The sequence below is a fragment of the Eubalaena glacialis genome, chromosome 1, assembly GCF_028564815.1.
Source record: "Eubalaena glacialis isolate mEubGla1 chromosome 1, mEubGla1.1.hap2.+ XY, whole genome shotgun sequence".
NCBI classification, from domain to species: Eukaryota; Metazoa; Chordata; class Mammalia; order Artiodactyla; family Balaenidae; genus Eubalaena; species Eubalaena glacialis.
The window spans coordinates 79,524,130-79,535,193 of record NC_083716.1 but is presented as its reverse complement, the minus strand read 5'-3'; the positions used below and the strand labels follow the sequence as shown (position 1 = coordinate 79,535,193).

Below are 11,064 nucleotides of genomic sequence, written 5' to 3'. Positions count from 1 at the left end.
GTATTCTAATCAATAAAATTTCATTATTAAATGGGTTTTTTAAATGCTTAGGAAATAGGCAAGTCAAGAATAATTATTTACATAAACATGACTCCTCTATTCCCTAAAGGACTGGCTTTATAGCAACCCTCCCAGCTAGGCCCCATTTCCTAGCCACGTTAGAAATCAAAGGGTTTGCTAGAAACGTTTCTCATTTTGCTTTTGGAAATTACTTGTGTATGTTGTTTATGGCATGGCAATTATGTTTCATACCATACAAAGAGGGTCATAAACCCCATCTCACAGGGCTATTATGAGGGATGAATAATATAATGTGATTGGAACAGACCAAGAATTCCATTAATGAGTAGCAAGATCAATACTAATAATTCCAAAGGGGCGTCCAATCTCCCTTTCCTCAAAAGGATTCTGTAGGACTGATATTTCAGCTTTTTGGAAGGCAATGGTCAAAATGGTTTAGCAAATTGACTTTTTTTTTTTTTTAAACAATCACTTTTGTTATTTATTTATTTATTTATTTTTGGCTGTGTTGGGTCTTCGTTTCCGTGCGAGGGCTTTCTCTAGTTGCGGCAAGTGGGGGCCACTCTTCATCGCGGTGCGCGGGCCTCTCACTATCACGGCCTCTCTTGTTGCGGAGCACAGGCTCCAGACGCGCAGGCTCAGTAATTGTGGCTCACGGGCCTAGTTGCTCAGCGGCATGTGGGATCTTCCCAGACCAGGGCTCGAACCCGTGTCCCCTGCATTAGCAGGCAGATTCTCAACCACTGCGCCACCAGGGAAGCCCCAGCAAATTGACTTTTGAATATGCTAATATCTATATCACCAGATTCTGGATCTGAAGTGAAATCAGAGAATTCATATTTTTACATTCAAGTGAAGTATGACTGTAATTCGGGGGGCTAAGAAGAGAAAAAGCAACCACACTGAGGCAAAACAAACAAAAAGTATTTTATTGTAACTTAAAATTCATTCCCTAGACAATGGATAATGCGCACGCTGGAAGACATTAGTAGTCATGGTAAAGACGCACTTGGACAAGTATTAACATTGATGAATGTGGGGATGGCATAAAAGTTAAGAAAAGGTTATTAGATTTCCCGAACATGATATTGGCAAAAGGGAACTTTTATCACAAAAACATTTCCTTTAATTTTTTTTGAATGCTATTTATTTTACTTACTAACCTTGGCAGTGACTAAAGAGTGAGGCATAGAAAAGTTTCCAGAAGTCTGAATACGGAGCAGAAGTCCAGGGTGCTTTGGAGCCCCATTATTGGGTTATTGAGTAGGATTCACTCCGTTACGAAATTCCCCACACTCCAGGTTTACTGCCTAGAAAAGCACTATTTACCGACCTCACTGAGGTGCTATGGGGATTCATGCTTATAAAGTGCTTCAGGTGCCTTTGAAGAAAGGCAACATAGAAGTATAAAATAACCTTACATATTTCAAAAGAAATGAAAAGACAATTTTGGCACAAAGGGAAGAGTGCCTCCTATTTAAAGAACCAAACTTGGCTATTTATTAAAAACCCCTCACCTCAATGGTTTTTTTGTTTGTTTTTTTATTTAAGAGAAAAAAAAGTGTTTCTCTACTGTCAATCTTAAAACAGTCATTCTCAACTCAGGTTGTGCTCTCAGCATCACTTAAAGAGTTCATTAAAAATACAGATGCTTAGCCCACAGCCTAGAACTACATAATCAGAGTCTCTACTAGTGGTACTCAGGCAACTACATTTTAAAAAGGATCTATAGAAGATTCTGATGCATAGCAAAGTTTTTAAAACATTTCTTTAGAAAAATGTCAACATATTAGATGTTGATTTTCTTCCTAGAACATTTTTCTTAAGAGTGAATAAAGTTGGAAGAGGGTATCAATTTCTTATTGCCTTTTTCCCTTCCCACGTACTGAATAGCATGCAGGCTCAGAGCACAACGTGTGCACATCCACACATATCCACACACACACAAATTTTTAGTTCTGCCCTTGAATTAAAATTGGATAGTGATAAAATCTGATAGTAGCAAATAAATGCTTCACTGACAAGACATGCAAGGACTTGCAACTCATCCCCACTGTGCCCAAAGCAAATGGATGTTTCCCATTTGCCAGAATGGAATGGTTTAAATATGCATTTCCAATTTGGAAACAGGTAAAATCAGCACTTCTTGGGAAACATCAGCTGAGTGGATGCTGACAAACAAAAGTGAGCGAGGTTCCAGCGGCCAACCATGAAGAAAGGCTACAGTGACTCTACTCCTCTGTTTGGAGATTGCCTGCAACTCAGCAAACACCTTAGGAATTGAAAGGATGTATCCTCAGTGGGCACCAAACATGTGGGTGGTTCATCAAGGTAAACAGAATACAGTAAGTCCCCTACATACAAATGAGTTCCATTCTGAGAGCGCATTCGAAGTCCAATTTGTTCGTAAGTTCAACAAAGTTAGCCTACATACCCAACTAACACAATCGGCTCTATAGTACTGTACCGTAATAGGTTTATAATACTTTTTCACACAAATAATACATAAAAAACAAACACAAAAAATAAAGAAAACATTTTTAATCTTACAGTACAGTACCTTGAAAAGTACAGTAGTACCAGCTACATCATCACTGCTTTTATGCTTGCTTCCGGACATCCTGGGCTTGAAATAAAGATACTGTACTACTGTACTCTATACAGTACTGTACAGTAAAGTACACAAAAGCACAACCACTTGTAGAGGATGCACGCACATGACAATCTACGCCAGACACGTGAACTAACTTACGTGATTAGACGTGCGAACGCACTTCGTATCTTTGAAAGTTCGCAACTTGAAGGTTCATAGGTAGGGGACTTACTGTAATGAAAACTGGTGACGGTAGTTTAAAATATCATTTTTAAAAAATGATCAATTTTGTGCCACCGCAATTCTTAACGCTGTTTTAGGAACCCCTTTCATTTCCTGACTGGCTCGAAGTCTTCTATTTACTAGCGAGGCTAGCAGAGAGAAGAGAGTGATTTAGTCCCTGGCAGGATACACACATATCTCGTCACGCTGCTTGCACCAGTTTTAAAATAGCTAGAGTCTCCTCTGGCTGCCTTGCAATGGAACTAATGGAGTCTGCAGAGAAATCATATTTCTTTACACAGAGAAAGCCTTTTGAGGCTGGCCAAAATGATCACAATGTCCAGAACTCATGAATAACAGTAAAACAGAATAGTCCCACTTCTTGGAAAAAGGAGAAAAAAAAATACAGGAGATAGAGGCTACATGTACAGTACATAGAGAATAGGATATGTAAAAAAAAAAAAAAAAAAATTCATTCAGATCAGCCACAGTGAAATTTTGCTATGAGAAAACAGTCTTCAGTGCCTTCCAATATTCCTCTAAACCTTAGAGGAATTAGAGGCAACTTTGTACAAAAAGGTTGTTGGAGCTGGCTTGGGGAGTTGCTTGTTGCATGTATCCCAGGAAGGCAAGGCTGCCAGCAGCAGAATAAAACCTCCCAGCAGGACGCAGAAGCCACTAAAATAAAATGCAATGTCATAGGTGTGGGTCCAGTCATAAAACCAACCTGAAAAGGGAGGAAGAAAAAAGTAAGTTTGATAGACATAGTATGAATAGGAATACTCTAATTTCATCAATTTATATACAGTTCATGGGACTGACATATACACACTACTATATATAGAATAGATAACTAATAAGGACCTACTGAATAGCACAGGCAACTCTACTCAGTGCTCTGTAATGATCTATATATATGGGAATAGAATCTAAAAAAGAGTGGATATATGTGTATGTATAACTGACTCACTTTGCTGTACAGCAGAAACTAACACAACATTGTAAATCAACTCTACTCCAATAAAAAATTAATTTAAAAAATTGATATACAGTGCAGATTAGGATATATATTACCCAATCTACTCCCAAAGTGGCCTAATGGGAGTTAGAGGAGGAGTATTTCTCAAATAGTTGGACAAGAATAAGTAGACATTTTGGGTTTCTCCCAGATGAAGAATATACACAAATTTCTGAGCAAGTGTCCTGGCTTTTCCAACTACATCAAAGTGATTTTGAATAAATCACGATCAGGAGACATTCCACGCAGATTTATTTTGTATAAATCTGTGCTATTATTACAGTATGAATTTCTATATCCAGAGATGTTACAAAGAAGAACAGTAAAATGGATTGACTTTAAGATAAATAACTTACCAACAATTGGTGGTCCAAGGCTATTTCCAAGTCCAGCAAAGAACATTAATATCCCGTAGGCATGGGCTAATTTTTCAATTCCCACAGTCTTCGTGGTCACATAAGGAAAGATGGACCAATTACCAGTAAGAAACCCTAGGACCCCAGAAAGTAGTGCCAACGTGACATAACTTTTGGCAAATGGAATTGCACACAAGGCCAGGCTCATAATTATTAAGGTAGCTACGTAAAGATATAAGGTATTAATCCACTTGAAGTCAGCCAGTATCCCTAAAACGAGTTTACCAACTGCTGTCATAATGCCAATAATGGAAATAAGTGGCATAGGAAACTCTTCTTCTTTCACATTTGAACTTCTTGCTACATCTTCCATAAGTAATGAAGGTGGAAACCCTCCGATGTCAAAAAGAAAGATGGCGATGAAGAGTGCTGAAAATACTTTGTTTTTAAAAAGAACCACAGTTTCTTCACAGTAGTTTTTATATAACTGCCATTTCCTCTTGGCAAGCTGTTTGCAAAAATATGTCCGTTCTGCAACTTTCTTTTTGTATGTTTCAGTCTCTTTTGTGTGTGCCATTGTTGTTGGGTTTTTATGAAGTAGACTCTCTGGTTTCCAGTCACCACTGGCTAAAGTGCTCTTACATGTTTCCTCACCACGGTAGGTCTTTTCAAGAATGTTTATGTTTTCTTCCAGGTTCTTTTCTTTTTCATTGTAAATCGAGTATCTATCTGGTACATTTTCCAGAGCTATTTTTTCAGGCAAAGTGCAATCAGAGGACTGAAGGGGTCTCATTAGACTGCCACAGGCTAATATATTTAAAGCTAAAGCACCTACAATCAGCAGGCATCCATCCAGCCCATAGAACTCAATCAACAGTCTCTGCAGAGCAGCATATATAAAAAGTCCAATGCTTGAACCTAAAAAGGAAATGGGAACTGTTTAATCTCTTATCATTTGGGGCTCTCAGGACAAGCATTATTAGTATTACAATTTGATTTCTTTTTTTACACTGGCATTCATGTGTGTGCCTTCATATTAAAATCACAACAAGAATGCTGAAGATAATAACAACAACAATAGTGCCAATTTAAGAATTTGCATTTGTAGGTCAGACACTGTGTTAAACACTTTACATTGCACCCTCTTGTTTCATCCTTACAATAACCCTATTGGGTAGGTCCTATTATTATTTTTTTTTTTTAAATATGAAGTTCAGTTTGAGTTTTTTTTTTTTTATAAAGTGTATGTCTGTATTATTTTAAATTTTTATTTATTTATTTATTTATTTTTGGCTGTGTTGGGTCTTCGTTTCTGTGCGAGGGCTTTCTCTAGTTGTGGCAAGCGGGGGCCACTCTTCATCGCGGTGTGCGGGCCTCTCACTATTGCTGCCTCTCACTATTGCGGAGCACAGGCTCCAGTCGCGCAGGCTCAGTAGTTGTGGCTCACGGGCCTAGTTGCTCCGCGGCATGAGGGATCCTCCCAGACCAGGGCTCGAACCCGTGTTCCCTGCATTGGCAGGCAGATTCTCAACCACTGCGCCACCAGGGAAGCCCGGTCCTATTATTATTCCCAGTCTACACTTGAAGTGACCTAGGGCTAGAAAGTTTGAGAAATTTGCCACACATCAGAAAGCTGTAAATGCCATAAGAAGGATTCACACCCAATCAGTCTGACACCAGGAGCCCAACGTCCTTAACAAATACCTTATGCAACTCCTTTTTGGGTACTTAAAAAGGTACCAAAAAAGTACTTTTCTGGCTCCATGTTACATATGCATTCCTTTTGGAAAAGAAAAGTTCTCATGTTTTGTTTTTTGAGATGTAGGATATATTTTAGTTTTAGGATACTTCTAGTGGTTTGATAGCTCAAATCCATTGCTAATCACCAGAATGGATGCTTGATATTAATAAACTATGAGAAGAGTACAGTGAACTCTGATAGGGTATTAAAATTACAAAATATGCCTGGTTTGCACATTTGGGCAACACTGTAAATACTCCATTTTTTAAGCATAGATCACACTAACCACACTGGAATGGAATGTTACATTAGCCCAATTAATTTGCAGTGTTCTTATATGGCTCTGATTTCAAGTTTTTGATTGTTTTAAAATTTAAATACCATTGAGAAATGTCACGTGAAAACACAGGAAAGAAATAAGTAGATCTGTAATAAAAAAAATAGTCTAAATAGGTTGATCATACATTTTAAATGGTCTATACCAAATTATATCAAAACCCCAATAGGATGCCAAGCTTATGGTAAAAACCCATCAAAAATACTTACAAATAACCAAATGGCTCTTAGAGTTATAAGAAAACTTTTTTTTTTTTTGGTACCACAGTTGTCCCTTCCTAATATATTTAAAGTTAACTCCTTCATCCCCAAAGAAAAAAATCTTTGCTTGCAAACACTAATTAATAGCTCACATTAATGTAATGACAGCTAAAATAGTATCTTTCTGTGGCTACCAAGAAAGTATCTCTTTGCTGACTACTGAGAAGTTATAAAAGTAGACGAATTGAATTCTGCCTTATCTTTTTAAAAGTGGCACATACTTCAAAAGTTGAAAGCATTTCAGAAAACGAACTGAAAGAATTGAAAAGAGGACCTTTCATATAATTCCATACTGCATTAGCATCCAGTCATTATTAATTCATGTTTTTCTCTAACACCATTTCTTTGTAGAAGTTCTAACAAAGTGCCATATAATTAGACACTTAAAAATATTCTTGGTATTTTGAAAGTTCTGTATTTTGACCTTAAGTTGAGAAAATAAATAATTCCCCATTGCTCACCAACTAACTTTACCTGTCAACAACATGAAATATAAGGGGAACATAAAAATCAATTCAATAGGTTTTATCAAACACCTATGATATGCTAAGTGTACGACAGGGCAGCAAAATAAAATTCCACTTTGGACACGAGTTTCTTTAGCCCACAGCCCATGAGAATGTAGTTATGGCTTAGAAAGATGCAGGAGGGAACTCCCTGGTGGGCCAGGGGTTAGGACTCCGCACTCTCACTGAAGAGGGCCCAGGTTCGATCCCTGGTGGGGGAACTGAGATCCCACAAGCCATGAGGCTTGGCCAAAAAGAAGAGAAAAAAAACGATGCAGGGATTCTTTCAGGGCAGTGAAGAGTAATTAGAGCTCTCTTGTGGAACTGTGTAAACTGTAAAACTGCAATTTTTAATCTTCAAAAATAAAATCCCAATTTACAAATCATCACTATAAAGGAAAAAGTGAAATAAAGAGCTAATTATGCTTCCATGCATGCCTAGAGTATACATTATCACAAAGAGGGAAAATACAAATTGATGTTCAGGGAACCTGAAACAATAAGAGATACACTCATGCTTTGATTAAGACCAGGGGTCAACAGACTTTTTCTGTAAAGGGCTAGAGAGTAAATAATTAAGGCATAGTGGGCCATACAATCTCTGTCAAAAATGCTCAACTCGGCCCTTGAAGCGTGAAAGCAGCCAGAGAAGAATCATGAAGGAACGAATATGGCTGTGTTTCAATAAAGCTTTATTTATGGACACTGAAACTTTAATTTTACCTAATTTTCATGTGTGGTGAAATATTCTTCTTTTGATTTTTTTTCAACGAAACAAAAATGTAAAAACCATTTTTAGCTTATGAGCTGTCCAAAAACAGGTAATAGACCAGTTTTGGTCCATGGGCATTAGTTTATCAATCCTTGTTCACCAGGGATTAAGATCGTTTCCTCAAAACCTCCATTTCATGCCCATGTTTCTTTCTTTCAACTGGATCACAACATTTCAACTAGGTCTCATTATTTCTTTTTTTTTTTTTTTTAGATTTTTTTCTTGACATGGACCATTTTTAAAGTCTTTATTGAATTTGTTACAATACTGCTTCTGTTTTATGCTTTGGTTTTTTTGCCCCGAGGCCTGGGGGATCTTAGCTCCCCGACCAGGGATCGAACCCACACCCCCTGCATTGGAAAGCGAAGTCTTAACCCCTGGACTGCCAGGGAAGTCCCAGGTCACATTATTTCAACTATTTTGCTTTTGGGTTTTTTTTTCAATTAAAGAAAAACTCTACTGTGAGTTTTGTTTTTCTTGTCACCACTTTCACTGAAGGTGGATACTACAGTGTGAAGGTTTGTGTCTCTCCAAAATTTGTAAGTTGAAATCGTAACCCCCAGTGTGATGGAATTAGGAGGTATCTCCTTTGAGAGGTGATTAGGTCATAGGGTAGAACCCTCCTGAATGGGATTAGTGCCCTTATAAAAGAGAACCTCAGAGAGCTTCCTCTTCCCTTCTGCCACGTGAGGACAAAGGGAGAAGGTGGCAGTCTGTAACCCAGAAGAGGGCTCTCAGCAGAATCTAACCTCGCTGACCTTGACACCCTGATCTCAGACTTCCAGTCTCCAGAACTGTGAGAAATAAATTTCTATTGTGTATAAGCCACTCAATCTATGCTACTTTACAGCAGCCTGAATAGACAAAGACAGTGGATTCATGCTGCTCCTTAATTTTGCTTCATCTAACTTCCTATGTGTTACAACTAAAAACTCCCCAATTCTGCCAAATCTAGATTGTCCACAGTCAATCCATTTTGGTTCAGTGTGCCACAGCCCAGTCTCTGATGCTCTCCTCTTTAGACTGAGTGAAAGCAAGAGCAGCTCTCTCAGCATACAATTTCCAACATCTTCATCACAAATAAATTCGGATGTTAAAGGAAACCTAGGTCATAATTATAATGACTAACACTTATAATGAACACACATATGTTCCTTTAATATTCCCAATAACCCAATGTGATGGTGTATGGTCAGGCCACCCAAGATGGCTGTTCTCTTGCTCTCTGTACATCCCCTGCCTGACCAGTGCCCGCTTCACCTACACCTACTCGCATGACCGACCTTCCTATATACTGGCCCCAGGCCCCACCTAGTGATTGTTCTTATCCAAGGGGTGGGGAGGTGTGTGCCTCTCTGCTAGTTTCCCGGTAACCAATGAGCCAACCTGATGTCAATTCCCCTATAACTGGCAATCTCCCCTCCCCACCCCGGGAGCGAAAACCCTCATCCATGTCCTGCCCACCCTCTACCACACACGGTGGGGCATCACTCCAGGATCTTGCTTTGGATTTGTAAGCTCCCCCCTTCCATTAAACCACTGATGTCTCTGTTGCTGACTCCAGGCTCTTTCTTCTGTCTTGAAGCTGGGCAAGCACAGGCCTTACAGGGTGCAGCCCAACAGATGGGTACTATTATTATCCCCATTTTACAGTTCAGAAAACTGAGGCTTAACAGTTAATTTCACAGAACAGGTAACTTGTCCATCACCAGACAGCTACTGAGTGACACAGGATTCAGAACCAAGCAGACTGGCTTCAGGGTCTGGGCTTGTCACTATGTTATAGTGCCCCTACAAAAAATACGGTATAGGTAAGACCTATTATCCTTTAAGCTGCCAGGCCTGCTCTCACACTCCCTCCCACACTTGTGGGAGATGCTGTCAGGTTCTTTAAACTGCCTTCTAACTGCTCTGGATTCTCCATCTTTTGTTTTTTCTCTTTCTTCTCCCAGTTCTGCCTTAGCCATGCCCTCAGACTCCGCTCCTGTTTCCTCCTAGGCCATGATTCACATTTCTTTCCTGGCAATGCTTCCTTAAACCACCTTGGGTAAATATCCAGCTCGATTTAATTTGATCTAGAAGCACTTTGTTGCCACTGCGTTGGCCTCAGGAACAAAACATTAGTTTGGATCCCGCTGCCAGATACACTACTGAAGTACTTCAGCTTATCTGAAAGTCTGACTTCCCAGGAATATCTACCCACGAACAAGTAGCAATGTAAACTTACATACAAGTTTTAGTAAGCTTGGCAGCTTTATCTCCTAAGCAAACTCATAAAGTATTGGCCACAGAAATTTTGATAAGTTCTCTAAATAGCTTAGAAGAAAATCCATCTGAAAAGTAAAACACCACTTTACAATATCAGAGCAAGTCCAGAAGGCTTTTACACTTACACACTCACAACCCCCCACACGGTCCACAGTGATTAATCTCTTGATTATTAAAAGAATAACAAGAGTAAACAGTCTGTTGTTTGGATATGCAAATAGACCAACGAGATGTATTCACAAACCAGTACTTTGGGAAAACCCTAAGTTCCACAATAAATGGAGGCGGAGAGGTGTCAGCATTGTTCTTCCTGACAGTGGCCTGAAGGGACCCATTTTCCTTCCATTTCTCCTCTCTTTCTCAGGGATCAGGTGCTTTAATTAAGTGCTCTCTGCTTCTTTTAGCAAGGCTCTCACCAGCATGTGACTCTCCATTTACTAGACCCATAAGTTTTCTCTTCCTATATTATACTGGACATCTAATGCCCCAGCTTTTTCATACATGTATCTTTAGGGTTTTTTGAAAGCTACACCCATATTTACAGGGGAAAATAAAATTTCCTTCTAGGACTAGAGTAAAATAAATTGTGCTACCTGAATGGCAGCGGGGGCGTGGTTGGTTAAACATATCTGTGCTTTGTAACTTCTAACTTTGATTAGAAGGCTGAAGAGTGGCAATGCTGTACTTATATTGAAAATGTACCTGTTGAAATCAGGCCAAGTGCAAGGCCTCGGCGGCTGTCGAAATACTGGCACGTAATGGTCACTGTTGCAGTGTATAATAAACCACATCCGAGACCTAAACACAAGAAGACATTGCATAAATTAAGCCAGACAGTATTACTTCAATGCAAGAAAAAAAAGAGGTGTAATTAAATAACTCTAATAGGACATTCTGTTACTAACTGGCTAAAACTCTTCAAAGTATGGGTTCCTAGATCTCTCTGATGTTAGCTGTGCAGTTCCAATGA

General features: G+C 39.1%; 1 protein-coding gene across 3 annotated transcripts in view; it reads right to left on the bottom strand.

Annotated features, from left to right (window-relative positions):
* Positions 1-996: 996 nt before the first annotated feature.
* SLC16A9 (solute carrier family 16 member 9) overlaps positions 997-11,064 on the bottom strand; it is a 72,261-nt gene continuing 62,193 nt past the window's right edge. For all 3 annotated transcript variants that reach the window (XM_061198090.1, XM_061198108.1, XM_061198098.1), the window contains 3 exons: positions 10,797-10,892; positions 4,211-5,128; positions 997-3,563 (listed from right to left, as the gene is read on the bottom strand). In XM_061198090.1, coding sequence (XP_061054073.1) covers positions 3,376-3,563; positions 4,211-5,128; positions 10,797-10,892 — 1,202 coding nt within the window. In that variant the 3' untranslated portion in view covers positions 997-3,375. The remainder of the gene's footprint in view (positions 3,564-4,210; positions 5,129-10,796; positions 10,893-11,064) is intronic.